Source organism: Mus caroli, unplaced genomic scaffold, assembly GCF_978045245.1.
Source record: "Mus caroli unplaced genomic scaffold, Mus_caroli_1 scaffold_4, whole genome shotgun sequence".
Classification (NCBI taxonomy): domain Eukaryota; kingdom Metazoa; phylum Chordata; class Mammalia; order Rodentia; family Muridae; genus Mus; species Mus caroli.
Window position 1 is genome coordinate 147,548,804 of NW_028227259.1, and position 18,722 is coordinate 147,567,525.

General features: G+C 48.7%; 1 protein-coding gene across 3 annotated transcripts in view; it reads right to left on the minus strand.

Annotated features, from left to right (window-relative positions):
• Positions 1 to 11,865: 11,865 nt before the first annotated feature.
• Positions 11,866 to 18,722, minus strand: part of Rnf216 (ring finger protein 216) — a 114,858-nt gene continuing 108,001 nt past the window's right edge. For all 3 annotated transcript variants that reach the window (XM_021162526.3, XM_021162524.3, XM_021162525.3), the window contains exons 16-17: positions 14,459 to 14,528; positions 11,866 to 13,927 (exon numbers count right to left, since the gene is read on the minus strand). In XM_021162526.3, coding sequence (XP_021018185.1) covers positions 13,611 to 13,927; positions 14,459 to 14,528 — 387 coding nt within the window. In that variant the 3' untranslated portion in view covers positions 11,866 to 13,610. The remainder of the gene's footprint in view (positions 13,928 to 14,458; positions 14,529 to 18,722) is intronic.

Here is an 18,722-nt window from a genome sequence, read left to right on the forward strand (position 1 = left end):
GTCTATGTGTGTGGATGCCTGTGGATGCTCCAGCATGTGTAAGTCAGATGTTGGATGTCTTCCTCCACCACACCCCACTTATTTACTTTCGCAGGGTCCATCCCTGAACCTGGAACCTGACAGTGCCCTGACATAGCTAGCTGGCTTACTGTAGGACCCCCATCACTGTCTTGGAAGTGCAGAATTCCAAGCTGTCTGCTATCCCCGCAGTCATGGGCACTAGAGATATGGACTCTGGTCCTTGTATTTATTTGGTAACAGCTTTTTCCACTGGGCCATGCCCTCAGCATGCCCATCTCATTCTGTTTGGTAGGATCTCACTAGGTAGTCCTGCCTAGCTTGGAACTCCTTAGAGTTAGTCTTGAACTCAGAGATCTGCCTGTCTCTGCCTCCTGAGTATTGAGATTAAAGGCACATGCCAGTATACCAGACCTCTTTTTAATTAATTAATTAATTAATTAATTAATTAATTAATTAATTAGAGTCATACCTTTAATAGGTACTCCAAGATTGGAGAGATGGCTCAGCAGTTAAGAGCACTGACTCTTCTTCCAGAAGTCCTGAGTTCAATTCCCAGCAACCACATGGTGGCTCACAACCATCTATAAAAGGGGTTCGATGCCCTCTTCTGGTGTGTCTGAAGACAGCTACAGTGTACTTATCTAAATAAATAGGTACTCCAGTCTGGCCTTTAATTTGTGGCAATTCTCCTGCCTCAGCCTCCTGAGTGCTAAGGTTAGGCACCACATCTGGTTTCAACACTTTCTTATGTTATTTCAGAACTTTTTGTTTATTTGTTTTTTTCCTGTTGTTGTTGTTGTTGTTGTTTTGTGAGTCTTGAGACAGGGTTTTTCTATGTAGCCCTGCTATCCTAGAATTCGCTCTATAGACTGGCTTTGAACTTAGAGATCTGCCTGCCTCTGCCTCCCAAGTGCTGGGTTTAAAGGTATGCGCCCCACTGCCCAGCAGTTTATGTAGTGTTGAAGGTCCAGTCTAGATCATTTCATTCATGGCAGGCAAGCGCCATTCCAACTCAGCAACATCCCTAGACTTCCTAATTTAGTCTTTTAAAAAATGTGGGTGTTGGGATTGGAGAGATGGCTCAGTGGTTAAGAGTACCGACTGCTCTTTCAGAGGGGCAGGCGGATTTCTGAGTTCTGTGAGCCATTTCTTCAACCTAGATATGTAATGCATATTGCATATAATTTCATTATATATCTAGGTTGAAGAAATGGCTCAGAGGTTAAGAGCACTGGCTGCTCTCCCAAAGGTCCTGAGTTCAATTCCCAGCAGCTACATGGTGGCTCACAACCATCTGCAATGGGATGTGATGCCCTCTTCTGGTGTGTCTGAAGACAGCTACAGCGTGTGTGTGTGTGTGTGTGTGTGTGTGTGTGTGTGTGTGGTGTGTATGAAATAAGTAAACCTTTTTTTAAAAGTGTGGTTGTGGGTGTGACGTTTGTACTACAGGAGACTGTGGAGGTCAAATCAACTTGCGGGAGTTAGTTCTATCTTTCCACCACAGGAATCATGGGGTTGGAACTCAAGTTCTCAGGCTGGGTGGCAACCACCCATACCCATTGAGCCACCCCACCTACCCAAATGTCCTCTCCATAAAGGTAGGTTGTCACTCACGGACAGCTTCGATAAAAAAGCCTTAACCCCAATGACCTCTGTGTGTTATATTTGTAGACAGAACCTTTTTTATTTATCTTTTTCCTGAGACAGGGTTTTCTCTGTAGCCTTTCTCCTGGAACTCACTGTGTAGACCAAGCTGTCCTCAAACTCAGAGACTGGCCTGCCTCTGCCTCCGGAAACTGAGAATAAAGGCCTGCGACACTACTGTTCAGCCTATGGGCAGGACCTTTAAAGAGGTGAAGAGAAGCCAGGCCTGGTGGTGCAGGCCTGCAATAAAGAAAGAGGTGAGGGCCGGGCGTGGTGGCACGAGCCTTTAATCCCAGCACTTGGGAGACAGAGGCAGGCAGATTTCTGAATTCGAGGCCAGCCTGGTCTACAAAGTGAGTTCCAGGACAGCAAGGGCTATACAGCTATACAGAGAAACCCTGTCTCGACCCCCCCCCCCCAAAAAAAAAAAGAAAGAAAGAAAGAAAGAAAGAAAGAAAGAAAGAAAGAAAGAAAGGTGAATAGGTTAAAATGAGGTCCAATAGGTTGGGGGCATGGCTCAGTGTTAGAGGGCTTGCCTAGCAAGTGAGAGGCCTGGGTTCAACCTCTGGCACTGAAGAGGGATGGTAGGTAGGTAGATAGATAGATAGATAGATAGATGATAAATAGGTAGATGGATGGTAGATATAGAGATAATAGATGAGGGATAGATGATAGAGATAGATACATAGATGATAGATTATAGATAGATAGATAGATAGATAGATAGATAGATAGATAGATAGATAGACAAATGGTAGGTATATATATGATAGAAAGATGAGGGATAAATAGATGGTAGATAAATAGATGATAGATAGGTAGTAGGTAGATGAGAGAGAAAGAGAGAGAGAGAGAGAGAGAGAGAGGGAGAGAGAGAGAGAGAAAGAGAGAGAGAGAGAGAGAGAGAGAGAGAGGATATAATAAGGTCATTAGGCTAATTTGATCCAAAGACAAAAGATTGGGGTTCTTATAAGACAAGTGATCAAGCGAGCCAGATATGGGGGAACTGATCTGTAATTCTAGCACCTGGGGTGGGAGATGGAGGCAGGAGGATGGGGAGGTCGAGGGTATCTGCAGATACATAGTGAGTTTGAGGCTATCCCCAGCCTCGTGAGACTCTGGCAAATCTTTCCGCACTAACAACAAAAATTCTGAAAGGAAAACCTCCCTTAAATCATAAAGCACGAACTGGGGCGAATGCGGGCCTTCAAAGCCATGTGGTGTGTTTGGGAACAGACAGGAAACACTGTTGAGAGGACTCAGACCCAGAGAGGAAGGGACAGCAGAGTCACCATGTGCACAGGCGTTGGGGCTTGCTGGGCAGCTCACAGGAAGCAGCGCACACCAGAGCCATCCGCCTAGGAGCTGGGCCACAGTTTCCTGCAGAGTGGGCCCTGACACACCCGGCCAAAGCAAGCACTCGACTGTGGACAGAAAGCAGACACAGGATGGAGCCCGTTCCGGGGTCAGCTCACTGCACTTGAAGATGTGAGCCCAAAGAAGTGAGGGGTGCCACGGCGTCTTCTGAAGATGTTACTATGCCAGTTGGTGTTAGACACTTAGATATATTTTAAAAAATATTTATTTATTTTATGAGTGTTCTGGCTTCACCTGCACCAGAAATCAAATCAAATCTCATTACGGATGGTTGTGAGCCACAATGTGGTTGCTGGGAATTGAACTCAGGACCTTTGGGAGAGCAGCCAGTGCTCTTAACCTCTGAGCCATTTCTTCAACCTAGATATATAATGAAATTATATACAATCTGCATTACATATCTAGGTTGAAGAAATGGCTCACAGAACTCAGAAATCCGCCTGCCTCTCCCTCCCGAGTGCTGGGATTAAAGAGGCATGTGCCACCACTGCCTGGCTCTTTTTTTTTTTTTTTTTAATTTATTATATGTAAGTACACTGTAGCTGTCTTCAGACACACCAGAAGAGGGTGTCAGATCTCATTATGGATGGTTGTGAGCCACCATGTGGTTGCTGGGATTTGAACTCAGGACCTTCAGAAGAGCAGTCGGTGCTCTTAACTGCTGAACCATCTCTCCAGCCCTACAATGACATTCTTCAAAGAGCAGAGCTTAGAGGCACAGGCACTTGCCACCAAGCAGCAACATGAGTCAGATCCCTGAAAACCCACAGGCAGAAGGAGAGAGCTGACTCCTGTCCGTTGACCTTCATGTGAATATAGTAGTGTGTGTGTGTGTGTGTGTGTGTGTGTGTGTGTGTGCATTTATGCCATGTGTGTCAGGATCGTGAGGAGGACCCAAGAGAGTTTCTAGACTTAAAGCTGGTTGTGAACTGTCTGACTTGAGTGCTGGGAACTGAACCTGGGCCCTCTGAAAGTGTAGCAAATGTCTTAATGTCTGAGCCATCTCTCTAGCCTCTGCTGTTTTTTAAAATATGCTTTTAATTGAACACCTCTCTTTCTCTCTCTCTCTCTCTCTCTCCCTCTCTCTCTCTCTCTCTCTCTCTCTCTCACACACACACACACACACACACACACACACACACACTGCCACATACACTGCCACACAGACACACATAAAATTTTAAAGATTTTTTTTTCAGGCTGGGGGGGTGTGTGTTACTTTTCAGACAGGGTTTCTCTCTGTAGCCCTGGCTGTCCTAGAACTTGCTCTGTAGACCAGGCCGGGCTCAAACTCAGAGGTTCTGAGATTAAAGTCTTGCTTCAACAACACCCCGTTAAAAGATCTTTTTAAACTAACTGTAACCCAGTACTCAGAGTCAGGAGCATCACGAAGCCAAAAGCCTCCTGAACTCCACCATGAAGCCATCGCTCACTAGCCCAAGGGCTTTGGGCAGAGCCCCACAGCAAGGCATGCGTCTAAGCGCGCCCACGGCTCTAACTGGCATCTTAGCACTTCAGGAATTCGAGCATGAATAGAGCTGCCTTGTCATCGGGCCATTGCACTCTGGAGAACAGAACGAGCGTGTTCTGCTCTCTCTCTCTCTCTCTCTCTCTCTCTCTCTCTCTCTCTCTCTCTCTCTCTCTCTCTCTGTGCTGGTGAGGGAGAGGATAAGGCCTCCCGTCTTCAGAGCTGAGACTCTGGATCTATACTGCAGCACCCGGCTCACTACACGGCTTTTAGGGGTTGAACTCAGGTTGTCAAAACTTGCATGGCTAGCACAGCAGAGCTATCTCAGCCTCTGCTTGAGACTGGGTCTCACAGTGTAGGGTTGGCTCACCTGTCACTTTCTGTGTAGATCAGGTTGGCCACAAACCTTTGGTAATCTTCCTGCCTCTGCCTTGGGAGTTCTGCCAGTATTATAGGCATGTACCACTATAACCAGCTTAATTTTTTTTTTCAAGAGTTCCTCTATGTTGGTCTGACTTTCTTTGCTTTGTAGTCCAGGCTGGCCTCAAACTCAGGGTGTGGAATCTCCCAGTGATGAGCTGGGGTGTGGCTCAGTGGTAGAGCCCCTGCCTAGAATCCCCCAGTGAGGGGCTGGGGCGTGGCTCAGTGGTAGAGCCCCTGCCTAGAATCTAGTGGTAGAGGATCTGCCTGCCTCTGCCTCTGTAGTTCCTGGACTTAAATGCATGTACCCCCTTAGCTGGCTACTTTTTAAGGAAGTATGATAGAATTCACCACAATGGCTGTCCCGTCTTACAGTCCATGGCTTGACAGTTCCAATTTTGTTTGTTCACACATGGGCTACTATGCACCCCGTAGCTGGGCACCTGAGTTGTCACCTAACGAGCGTTCATTTTCCTTATCTGCACAGACAGGCCTCACTGTGTCTTCAGCCCACGCTCTGTGAGTGGATGAATGTCACATCTTATCGACATCCCCCCACTCCCTGCCGCAGACATCGAGTCTCATTCATCACTAATACAAATACGCCTGTTAAGAGCTGCTGTGTCCATGAACCTTTGTGCGAATGTCTGAGAAAATTCCCTGGAGGGCAATGCTGGCCCATTTGACACTTTAATAAATGTGGCTGGATTAAAAGAAAGAAAGAAAGACAAAAAAACCAAACCAAACCAAACCAAACCAAAAAACCTGACTTCGTGGTGCACCCCTGTAATCCCAGTGCTAAGGGAAGTTGAAGCTAGAGACTCTGGAGTTTGAGGGTAGCCTGGGCTACATATAAGATCCTGTTTCAAAACAAACAAGATGAGAAGTCATTCAGTTGGTAGAACGCTTTTCTAGCAAGAATGCAGTCTTGGCTGCCTGAAACTCACCATGTAGACCAGGCTGGCCTTGAACTTAGAGATCCATCTGCCTCTGCCTCCTGAGTGCTGGGATTAGAGCATGTGCTACCATGCATGCTTGGTTAGTTTTTGGTTTTCTGATGTATCACAATGTAGTCCAGGCTGCGTTTGGACTCCTGATGCTCTTGCCTCAGATCTTAGAGAACAACAATCCTTTAGTAACACTCTCCTGCAGGACCAGCCCAGCCGAGGGTTGTGATGTAGGCTTGTCATCACAGACGCTTTCCGCAACCAGTGAGTCACAGCCCCAGCCCCTCACTGAGAGATTCCATGCCCTGAGCCCTCTTATTATTTGAAGCAGATAGTGCCTCACTAAGTTGCTTAGCCTAGCTTTGATCTTACTCTGGTTAGTTATTTCCCCTCTCTCCAATTAAGTGTCTTTTCTCTTTCTCTTCCCAGAATCCCCCAGTGAGGAGCTGGGGGCGTGGCTCAGTGGTAGAGCCCCTGCCTAGAATCCCCCAGTGAGGAGCTGGGGGCGTGGCTCAGTGGTAGAGCCCCTGCCTAGAATCCCCCAGTGAGGGGCTGGGGGCGTGGCTCAGTGGTAGAGCCCCTGCCTAGAATCCCCCAGTGAGGGGCTGGGGGCGTGGCTCAGTGGTAGAGCCCCTGCCTAGAACCCCCCAGGGAGGGGCTGGGGGCGTGGCTCAGTGGTAGAGCCCCTGCCTAGAATCCCCCAGTGAGGGGCTGGGGGCGTGGCTCAGTGGTAGAGCCCCTGCCTAGAATCCCACAGTGAGGGGCTGGGGGTGTGGCTCAGTGGTAGAGTGAGCATCTGTGATAACATGCCTGCATCACTACCCTTGGCTGGGCTGCTTCTTTGGCTGTTGGGAATGACATCCAATGACCACTGCAATAGAAACCTTCCTAGTGAGCATCTCCATGGACTTTGAAAGCTTCACATGGCAGAATGATGGGGAGCAGGTAGAGGGCTACCCAGGCAACTCTCTGTTTTGCTGATGTGAAAACCAAGACTCTAGCTGTCCAGAGTGACTTGCACACCATGACGCTGGCAAAAGTAACTTGATCCTAAAAACAGCAAGCCAACTTTCATGTGACTTCTAGTGGGTCCCACTGTCTTCACCAAGGCCATTTCATAGGATCCACAGCAAGTTCCCTTCTGGGCTAAGAACCTTGTCTTCCTAGCTCTTCTCTGTCTCTTCTCTTCTCCCTTCAACTCTCCTCTCCTTCTCCTCCTCCCTCTTCATCTGAGGCATAGCGTCACTAAGTAGCGTAGGCTAGTCTTTTTTTTTTTTTTAAGTTTTTTTTTTCTTTTTTTAAGATTTATTTATTTATTATATGTAAGTACACTGTAGCTGTCTTCAGACACTCCAGTAGAGGGTGCCAGATCTCGTTACGGATGGTTGTGAGCCACCATGTGGTTGCTGGGATTTGAACTCTGGACCTTCGGAAGAGCAGTCGGGTGCTCTTACCCACTGAGCCATCTCACCAGCCCTAGGCTAGTCTTAAACTCACTCTGGAGTCTAGTCTAGCCTTTAGTTCTATGGTGTCAGCTCACAGATGTGAGCCACCATTTCCACTCCTCAATTCCCACCCCTTCCTCCTTTTTCCCTTTCTTCCCCTACTCTTCTCTTCTCCCCTTCTTTCTGAGACAAGGCCACATTTTGTGTCCTAGGCTGGTCTTGAACTTACTATGTAGCTCAGGTTAGTCTTAAATTTATTACATAGCCCAAGCTAGCTTCGAAGTCTTCCTGATTGTCTTGGCAAGTGCTGAGATTTACAGGCTTATGTATGATTCCATGTCCATACATAGATGCTTCCACACAGCATTTCCTAAGCCTACCTGACCCTGATCTGGGGCTGAGGAGGTATTTCTGAGCCAAGTGGTTGTTTATGGTCTTTTGGGGGTTTGGAAAATATCCTTAAGGAGATTATTAATGGGCGCGTTAGTGCCACAGATGGGGGAAGAGGTCAAGAGCTAGGACTGAAGCCCGGTGTGGTGGCAAACGCCTTTAATCCCAGCACTTGGGAGGCAGAGGCAGGAGAATTTCTGAGTTCCAGGCCAGCCTGGTTTACAGAGTGAGTTCCAGGACAGCCAGGGCTACACAGAGAAACCCTGTCTTGAAAAAACAAACAAACAAACACCAAAAAAAAAAAAAAAAAAAAAAAAAGAGCTAGGACTGAACCCAGTGTTCTTGGTTTCCTGTGGCTCTGTCAGCTCTGACTTCATCCTGGGGGCTTCCTGGTTGGCCCTGTGTCCTGTCAAAATGGAGGAGGGAGAGGGATATTTTTAGGCCCATCAGCATACCTTCATAGGTTGGGTGGGCTGGTGTGGCCATGAAGCATGAAGGCTGGGGGGTGGGGTTTACAAATGTTCTTTTAGGTGTTTGTTTGTTTGTTTAGGTTTTTCAGGACAGGGTTTCTCTATGTAGCCTTAGCTGTCCTTAAAGTCCATCTGTAGACCAGGTTGGCCTCAAACTCAGAGATCTACTTGCCTCTGCCTCCTGAGTGCTGGGATTAAAGGCGTGCACCACCACTGCCCTGTTCACCAATGCTCCCCTGGGGCCTGAGCCTGTAGCCCAGTTGAATGCTAACCCAGCAGGGATTGATCCCTGGTTCAATCTCTAGAACCTCAGCATCTCTGTGCCTTTGCTCTGTGAGATCACACCAGGCCACCCTTGAATGCTCACAGGACAGGGAAGAGGACATAGTCTCCTGAAGATTTTATGTGTTTGTTCATTTGAAATAAAGGCAGTAGATAGCCTTGGCTGGCTTCGCTACTTGTTATATAGACCAACCTGGCCAGCCTGGTCTCCAATGCAGAGATCTCTCAAGTGTTGGGGTGAGTGCGTGGTATGACCTACTACCTCCAGCTAAAGTTAGATTTTTTTAGTTTATTGCATCGTGTGTATATATGGTGAGTGTATGTTTGTCTGTGTCATGGTGCAAGTGTGGAGATCAGAGGGCAACGTGCAGGAGTTGTTTCTCACCTCCCACCCTGGGATCCGGGGGTTGCCCTCAGGCGCTCAGAGTCTCGCCGGGTAGCCCTAGAATTGACTAAGTAGACCAAGCTGGGCTTGAACCCAGAGGTTTGTCTTTGCTGGGATTACAGGCATGTGCCACCATGCCCACCTAAGATTGTCCTATTTTTCTTTATTACTGTAAGTATATGCTTTACATATGTGTAGTGAAGTTCAGAAGCCATCTGACCACACCCACATCCACGTGGGTCCTGGGGATCAAACTCAGGTTGTCAGGGTTGCATAGCAAATGCTTTACCCTAAGGGTACAAGCTCATGCTCACCCCAGAATGCAGTCTTTGTCTTTTCTTTGTCAGATAGGAAATCTCACTGTGTAGACCAGCCTGGTCTGGATCTCACAGAGATCTGTAATCTTTACCTCCCAAGGGCTGGGATCAAAGGCATGTCCCACCATGTCCAGCTAGAATTAATCTTGATTCTTACTTTAATGACAAATAATAGGTCCCAGAACCTGGGCTCCAATGGCCTGGAGGACTTGCTGGACAAATGTGACAGACATCCTAGGGCCACCACAGCGGAGCTGTTTATGATCACTGACAGGGCTGGGCTGGGCATGACTGGGAGAGACAAATCTTCCCTTCGCTTCCATGTTCCTTACTGGCAAGCAGAACAAAAAGTCCCTGGTAGAGGAAGCAAGAGGAGCAACTGAGGAAGACTCAGGCAGCCCTCAGGTCATGCCAGTGACTGTCTCCCCAGTGGTCACAGGATCAGAGTGCTTGGAGCTTGGCTGCCACCCTGAGAGGGAAACCCTTGAAGATAGTAGTACTGTGCACCAAAGGCAGCTGGGCACACTGGCACCTGGCCAAGGAAGGATTCCAAGTTCAGGCTTCACAGGAAGACTAATTTGGCATTCCCCTCTCCCTAAAAAAAAAAAAAAAAAAAAAAAACGACACAACAAAAGCAAACAAAAAACAAAAAGAAAAGAAAAAAAAAGCCCGAAGTATATATATCATAGCAAAACCCACAGCAATCCTCCTCTAACAAAAGATGTTACATGGTAGGGGCTGGAAAGATGATTCAGGCAGCAAAGGGCTTGCCACACAGGCATGAGGATTCGAGTTCCACCTAAAATACAAAACCAGACCCAGCCAGGGGCAGGTATGTGTAGTCTCAGCACTAGTGAGGGGGAAATGGGCCCCTGGAGCCTGCTAGTTAGCCAGCCTCGCTAAATTAAGTGAATGGAGGTTCAGTTGGTCTCAGAAAGTAAGATTTGCCTGGTAGTGCACGCCTTTGATCACAGCCTTTGGGAAGCAGAGGTTGGCAGATCTCTGAGGCCAATCTACAAAATGAGTTACAAGTCAGTCAGGGCAACACAGAGGAGCCCTGTTTCAAGAAAACCAAAACAGACCAGCAGTACTGGTGCGCACTTTTAATTCCAAGATGCCTTTAAACCAGGAGCGGAGGCTGAGGCAGGTGGATTTCTATGAGTTTGAGGCCAGTCTAATCTACAGGGTGAGTTCCAGGATGGCCAGGGTTGCACTGAGAAACTGTCTGGAAAAAAAAACAAAACCCAAAACCAAAAGCTAAAAAAAAAAGAACACAATAAAAGACGGGAAACCAGTTGAAGAACAAACTGACTCCTGCTCTCCATAGTCGCATTTGTGTGCACAGTACCCTACAAATGCTGTCTATATAGGCCAGGTGTAGGGGTGCACACCTATAATCCTACCACTTGGGGCACAGAGGGAGGGGCATTAAGATTGAGGCCAATGTGAACTGCTTATCTGTGACCCACTACGCAGAGGGTTTTTACTGAGGGTCTTGAGTGTAACGGCAACAACACTGGAGGCCCTTAGATTTACTTTCTTATTTTATTTATTTATTTTTGGTTTTTCGAGACAGGGTTTCTCTGTATAGCCCTGGCTGTCCTGGAACTCACTTTGTAGACCAGGCTGGCCTCGAACTCAGAAATCCGCCTGCCTCTGCCTCCAAGTGCTGGGATTAAAGGCGTGTGCCACCACGCCCGGCTTACTTTTTTTTTTAACTTGGGCAATGTTTGTGAAGTAGGGTAAATCCACACAGTGGAGTATCAGGCCAGCCTGTCATCATCAACTCCTTCAGTGCACGTGGAATCCGGGAAAGCCTACGGAGAAGGGAAGATTCCTGAAGAACTGAAAACAGAGGCCTGAAGCCTGGAGCCTTAGCAGTGGGTGTGAACCTGCAAGCAGGGGCCTGGGGAGGTGCAGGACACCACTATCACCTAGAAGGGAGAACGGTCCGGTTTCCTGGCCCCACCCAGCTGCAGAGCCTCAGCCACCACAGATGTAATGTGTAACCTATACAGAAGCAACTCCAGAAGGCTCTGGACAACCAAGGAAATTGTAGGCAGTGACTGCTTTGGAAGCTGGGGATGTAGAGAAATTTTGTCCCTGAGTTTTACTTCAGCAAAAAACCTTCTGATGTGAAACAAGTCCAATAAAACAATAAAGGGCAGGAGAGCAGACAATGTCTTCTCGGGAGTGTTGTTTTGGCTTTCCTCCACCTGCAGGTCCCACGTTCTCTGTGCCCAGGCCCTCCTGGCCATGTGGTGGTGTTATGGGGTGCAGGTCTCAGAAGGCTCAAGTCCTTCAAGCCAGCCAATCAGGCCAGGCACCCCCATGCCAGGCTCATGGCTGTTTTCTTGGCCCTGTCAGCTGGATGAGGCTAGTCCAGGATTAGAGGGCTATTCTCTAATGTCATACTGGGAACATCTGGGGGTGGGGGTGGGGTCCTCCAAGGACTGCCTGTGCTTTCTTCAAGGTTCTCTGCTAAAGACACTTCTTTATTGTGTCCTACTTGGGACTTAGCAGCCAAGGCACCAAGTTTCTCCTCTGGCAGATGAAAGGGGTCTTTTCTTTCTGGCCTACATCGGGGCCACTAGGAGTCCTGTGTCCTTCCCTGGAGAAGTGAGTGGTGCATGGTGTGTGCTCGCACCCAAGAGTTCCTGGGGACCTGTGATTTGACTGGGGGCAAACAGAGCCAAGAGAAGCGTTCACAAACGTTTATTTACACAAAATTCAAGTTACATATGATACAGTCTTTTTACACAGTAGTTTAAACAGACTTGGTTCCTCTATTTTTACTACCAAAAGGTAAAGAAAAACTTTTAACCATCTACTTCATTTTTTTTTTCTTTTTTTCTTTTGTACAAAGTGAGAGCGTGCACTTTCCTCGTAACGTTGAAATCTGTCGCTAAGTGCAAATACTAGGTTCTCTCCAGTTTTAAGGCAAATACACTGGGAGTGGTTAGGCAGTTTCTCACACCAGGAAGCAGTCCGGGTCCTAGATGTTAAGGTGGTAGCTGCCTTGGGGATCCCTGCTGGCACGGAGGTGTTGGGAGGGTCACTCCTGGATGGAGACAGGCAGGAGCCGCCTCCCTGCATCCACAGACTGACTATACTTTGGAGGACACGACCCTGGCCTCATCCCAGAAACTGCCGCCAGTTGTTTGCATCTGGTCTCCTGGTGGAAAGGCTGTGAGAGGGGTAGTACTGAGTCAACCTAGAACTGGGCGCCCAGTCCAGCGGCTCATGAGGCCGTGGAGGGGCAGTGCTTGGAGTACCACCCAGCCACCCACGCATGGGGGCCTCTGGACAAGTGCAGAGAACACGGATACAGTTAAGGTACTTGGAGGATCCTGTCATGCAGCATGTGGCCCATCTTTCCAAGGCACTGTCATTCAGACTAACACCACAGTTCAGGTGACCATGGCAGGGCTCCTGAGCCACTGTGCCCCATCCACACTCTCCCAGGGACTTTCCCCCTTCTAAGTCTGTACACTCTGAACAGGGGACACCCCCACAGCAAGGGGAGGACAAGGACAGCCAGTACAACTGAGAAACCTGCTGCTGGTCCTGCTCAGCAAACGCTGGAGGACAAAAGCCTGGTCTGGACAGGAGGAGACACAGGCACTGGGAACACGGCAAAGACTCTGCAGGCCTGGACTCTCATCTGACTGTCATCACACAGGAGCTGGGAGCTCTCCTGTGTGCACCCACTGCTAACCAGTGAGGGACGGGGAGCAGGCAGCAGGGTTGCTGTGACGACTGTAGCAGCTCCATGAGGTCAGCTGCACTGCCAGGGAACCCCCAACACCTTAGGAGAGAGAAGCTGCTCACCCCAGAACAGGGCCCCCCTGGGAATAAATGACAGCTTCCTAAAGGGCCCTTTTGTTTGACGTCAAGTGTCAGGACTTCTGGCTCTCAGCAGTTGCCAGCCCCGGGGAAATACTTTCAACCTGACTTTCCACGGATAGGGACACAAATGAGTAGACCACAAAAAAAAAACTTCAGCTCAAACTACGTGAATAGGAGCAACCTCTTTAGATAACAACAGAACAAAACTTGCGCCACAGATTCTCGGAGGCTCTTGGACCTAAGTGGGCCTTGGGCAACAAAGAGAGAGCCCCGGCTTAGGGATGGTAGGCCATTTCCCCCCTGGGCTTTCATTGGGCTGCTGGGGAGGAAGTATGGCAAGTGATTAGAGGCCTTGCTTCATGGTCAGGGCCACTGGATTGGCTGCTAAGATGGCAGACTAGGGAGCTGCCCTATAATTGGCCCAGTGACAATCAGCACCCAGAGGGCATCAGACCTGAAGGAGCATGGGCCTTGCAAAGGTAAGGGCAGGAGGACACGCGCCCACTTTTGAGAGGGAATGGAGGGCTTCACCCCTACTCAGAAGATGAGACTGGGCCCTCCTGCAGACTCAGCACGGCTGACAGGGCTTTGGGTGTCAGAAGCGATGCCGTGGTTGGGGGCCAAAGTGCATGGGCAGGTTGTGCTCCAGGGGCACGTGCATGTGGCCAAAGTCATAGTTGACACGCACGTTGGGCAGAGGGGGTACATAGGGCGCGGGCACAGGACCCATGTTGATGGGGAAGTTGTTGAACACGGGCCGCACAGGTGGCAGGGGGAAGGGTGGGTGAACAAAGGCATAGGGCGGCATCTGAGGATGCAGGTTCTGTGGGACAGGCCGAGGCAGGGCTTCCACACGCTGCACCTTCTCAGCTGGCTTCTCCAGTGGGGGCCCGATGCGTTTGAAGGTGTTCTCTGAAAGGAAGATGGGATTCAGTGAGGTGAACAGAGCAAACCAACGCCAGCAGATGCTTGCCTGTGACTAGGGCTCTGCATGCCACTTCTGACCCTCACTATGTGCTCCTGTGGGCCCAAAAGTGGTGGCTTAGAGTAGGCTGGCTAATGTTAAATTCCAGACAAAAGACACCACTGCCCATCAGAGCAAGATGCCAAAGGGCAAATCTATCCTTTCCCAATGGTCACTCCCACAGCCTACAGAGGACAGCGGCATGTTTATTTAGCACGACACAGTTCGTGTGAAATGCCCCTGCAGAGCCCCTGGGGCTTGCTGTCATCCCTTAGTAAGCCTCCACAGTGGTAAAGCAGTCTCCTAAGTCAAGTCAGGCTTCTGTTTGCCTCCAGAGCTCAAACATGCACTTGGGAGTGTCTCATCGTGAGGGGTGCCCAAACAGAACCCAGGGCTTTCAAAGCCTTCCCATGGTTCGAGCAGTGACCAGAGGGGCAGGGACTCCCCACACCTCATCTGTGTCCAGGAAGAATACTTGCCTCCATTCTTTCTCTTCTGTTCCTCCTCGGCCTCCTTTTGGATTTCCTCAATCAGCTTTTCATCATCTTCCTAGAACAAAAGCAACATCAGGGACAATGCAGGTAAGCCCACAGCTCCGTGCAGTGGGTGTGGGCTGAAGCTAATGTATCATCACAGCCCATTCCCATCACCTGCACTCTCTTCCCTCACCAGCTGCCTGGCCTTCCAATGAGGAGGGCTCTGTGCTGGAAAGGTCTGTGTTCGGGCTCTCAGAGCTGCACAAAAGTGGAGGGCAGATGATAGCTGAGCTAAAAGCCTGAGGCATTCCTGATCTCCAAACTGCAGCCTGGCACAGCAGGCTTTTGGACCCACCTCTTTGAATACAGGTAGGCCCTATGGACTGGAAGCTGTCTGTGGCTCCAAGTGGTGTCCCTGCAGCAAAGGTGAGGCCTCGGTGGGACAGAAAGAGAGGTATTTTGCATACCCATCACCCATGTTTGCTTCATCTCACTCCTGAGTAGTCTGCAAAGTGGTTCTCCAGTTTACAGCGAGACAAAAAGACTCTTTACTGTTAGGGCTGGGTGTGGCGGTGCATGTCTTTAATCTCTGCCCTTGGGAGGCAGAGGCATGAGTATCTCTGTGAGGTTTGTGACCACCCCAGTCTCCAGAATGAGTTCTAGTGAAGGCTACATAGTGAGACCCTATCTTAAGAAACCAAAAGAGGGGCTGGAGAGATGGTTCAGCAGTTAAGAGCACTGACTGCGCTTTCAGAGGTCCTGAGTTCAATTCCCAGTGACACATGGTGGCTCTCACAACCACCTGTAATGGGATCTGATGCCCTCTTCTGGTGTATCTGAGGACAGCTACAGTGTATGTGATGGAACTCCACCAAGATGGGGGGGGGGGGTGGTCCATCAGAAGCAGGCTATGGCCCTACAGCAGACCTTGACACATCAGCTGAACTGACTGAGAGTATGGCTCTGATCGCAGCCAGCCCTTGGGAAGCAGAAGTGGGAGTGCTGGGAGTCCTGGGCTTGCCTGGCTACCTAGTCAGATACTAACCAGGCCCAGTGTGTGTGTGGGTGCTTGCCTGCAAACACAACACTTGAGAGGTGGAGGCAAGATCAGTTTAAAGCCATCCTTGGTTATTTAGCAAGTTCAAGGCCATCTTGGGTTACATGAGACCTTGTCTCAAAAAACCAGTATGGGGATGAGGGCAAGTTGACCAAGTCACCAAACACTTGACTCTCTAGACCAAGTCACCCAGCCTACCTTGACAATGTTGGGTTTCTCTCTTTTTTCAAGAGAGGGTCCTACTCTGTAGTTCATGCTGGCTTGGTACTTGTGGCTCTCCTGCCTCAGTCACCTGAGTGCAAGTGCCACTAGTGTTCTAATGCTCATCCCTGAGACCCAGGAATGTTCTGAGATGAACAAGAGACTACAGTGCAGCTGTGAATGACAAAGACCTGGACCTGGACCTCTTGTTGGAGAAGTCTGTGCATCTGCTTTGCAGGTGACTCAGATCACAGCCACACAGTAATCAGTGATCTTACCACATGGCTATCATGTCCCCTGATCAGGAATTTCATTAGACAGATGTGTACCACATGCTGCTGTGACACACTACTGCTAAGCCCACCTCTGAACTTCAGACCCACAAGACAGCCACCCAGATGGAGTGTGTCACTATGCAGCACTCCCTTTCTGTGATAAAGGACTTTAGAGGAGGGCTGTTAGAGATGGTTCCGGGCTTTAGCTGCCAAGTGACAGATTCGGTCGAAATGATCCAAATTAAGCTTTCTGTGATACAGGGAACTCTAGCTGCTTATCTCACTGTGCCACTAGTCACACCTGGCCAGCTGTTCAAAGGAAGGAACAAAAGTTCAGTTTCCATCAAGCATTTTAGAAATTGTGAAATAATGCCCATGTCCACTGTCTGGGAGGAGTACTGTGGACCCATACACATCTGCTAGGTGATCACAAAATTCTCTATATGATCCAGCACTTGGGAGGCAGAGGTAGGCAGATTTCTGAGTTCGAGGCCGGCCTGGTCCACAGAGCAAGTTCCAGGACAGCCAGGGCTACACAGAGAAACCCTGTCTCGAAAACCAACCCAACCCAAACAAACAAACAAACAAAAAAACCAAAAAAAAACCCAAAACCAACCCAACCCCCCTCCCATAAAACCCCCAACAAACAAACAAACAAAAAACCCCAACTCTATATGTGATTGCTGAAGTTCTGGGTGGCTTTTAATCTGAGCACTAGGGAGGCAGAGGCAGGTGCAGTGAGTTCCTGGGACAACCAGGACCACACAGAGAAACCATACTCAAAGTCACACTTAGGAGGCTGGTGCAGAGATTAGACAGGCAAGGCAAGAGCTCACTGTAGAAAATGGTGGGACACAGACTTAGGGACATAAAAAAAGGGTACAGACTGGGACATGTCTTTAATACATATCCCAGTGGGTGTTTAAAGCTTTTATCTATCTTATCTTATCTATCTATCTATCTATCTATCTATCTATCTATCTATCTATCTCTACCTATTCTATTTATTTTTTTGAGACAGGGTTTCTCTGTATAGTAGTCCTGTCTGTCCTGGAACACACTCTGTAGACCAGGCTGGCCTTGAACTCAGAAATCTGCCTGCCTCTGCCTCCTGAGTGCTGGGATCAAAGGCGTGTGGCACCACGCCCAGCTAACTTTCATTTATTTTTGAGACAGGGTTTCTCTATGTTGCTCTGGTAATCCTGGAACTTTCTCTGTAGTTTTTTATGCTGGTTTCTGCCTCCTGATAGGATTAAAGGTGTGACCCACCATGCCAAGCTTTTACAGATTATTCTTATTTTATATGTCTGAGTGTTTTACCTGCATACATTTCTGTTATCATGTTATCATATCATATCATATCATGTCTGTTGCCTAAAGAGGTCAGAAGGGGCATTAGGTCCCCCTGGAACCAGAGTTACAGGTGGCTGTGAGCTGTCATGTGGTTGCTGGGAATCAAACCCAGGTCCTCTGGAAGAGCAGCCAGTGCTCTTAATGTTAATGAACACTGAGTTATCTCTCTAGTTCTCAGTGGCTTTTTTTTTCCTTGAGACAAGTTGTAGCCCAGGCTGGCCTTACACTCATCTCAACCTCCTGAGTGTTGGGATTATAACTGAGCTACCATACAAGCCTCTGTGTGGCTTCTTCAGTTTAAGCAAGAGGTTTCCTCACTGACCATTTAGTAACATGAATGGTAGTACTGTATCACCATCCTTCATCCCTGTACACCTAAGTGTGGTGCTGCCTGTACTTCCTAGGGAGACAGCTAAGGCCTCTAATGGTATAATACAGTACTTAGAAACCACACATTCCAGGTCTGGTGTGATCTAGTATACCTATAAGCCCAGCACTTTGGACGTGGAGGTAGGATAATCAGAGTTCAGAGTCATCTTCAGCTACATAGTAAATCCGAGACTAACCTTGGGTACACGACACCCTAGTTTTAAACAATCCCCTGCCTCCCCATTCATTCTCATTTCTTTTCTTTTCTTTTTTTTTTTTTTTTTTGGTTTTTCGAGACAGGGTTTCTCTGTATAGCCCTGGCTGTCCTGGAACTCACTTTGTAGACCAGGCTGGCCTCGAACTCAGAAATCCACCTGCCTCTGCCTCCCGAGTGCTGGGATTAAAGTCATTCTCATTTCTTTAGAGCTTAAGACTGAGGTCCCAGAGAGAGTGAGCTGCTCATGCTTGCTTGGGTAAGGTGGATTAGGAAGAACATCAAGTTAAGGAATGCCGAATGTCCCTGTGTCCTCCAGGTCTGCAGTGCTTTGCAGTGCTTAAGGGCAGGGTTACTTGCCTTCCTCCCCTTAGCCTGTGAACCAGTTCGTGTACACTGTGCATTGTCCTGGAAGGTATAGGAAAGGTGAGGACAGAAGCAGTCTGGTCCCTTACAGGACCAACACATCTCAATCCTGAGCACAGGTTATAGCTGGCTTTTCACCATGGACTTTCTGCTATGGAATTTCAGAGCAGAGAAGACTGGTTGCCCACCTTGGATCCTCAGGGTCCTATTTTAATTAGGAAGAGTAACATAGCTGGCCTTCCAGATCCATGAATTTAAACCATATGGGTGGAAATTATTTGGGAGAAAACCCAGCATCTGTTCAGAACAAGGCAGAGCCTGAACACAGCATCTCTGACTTTGTCTAGACAGAACCTTGTGTCTGTGGAGGATGGCTGGAACAGATACAAGGTCTAGGCTGCTTATGGCAGCATGAAGACACCTGCATGCTGC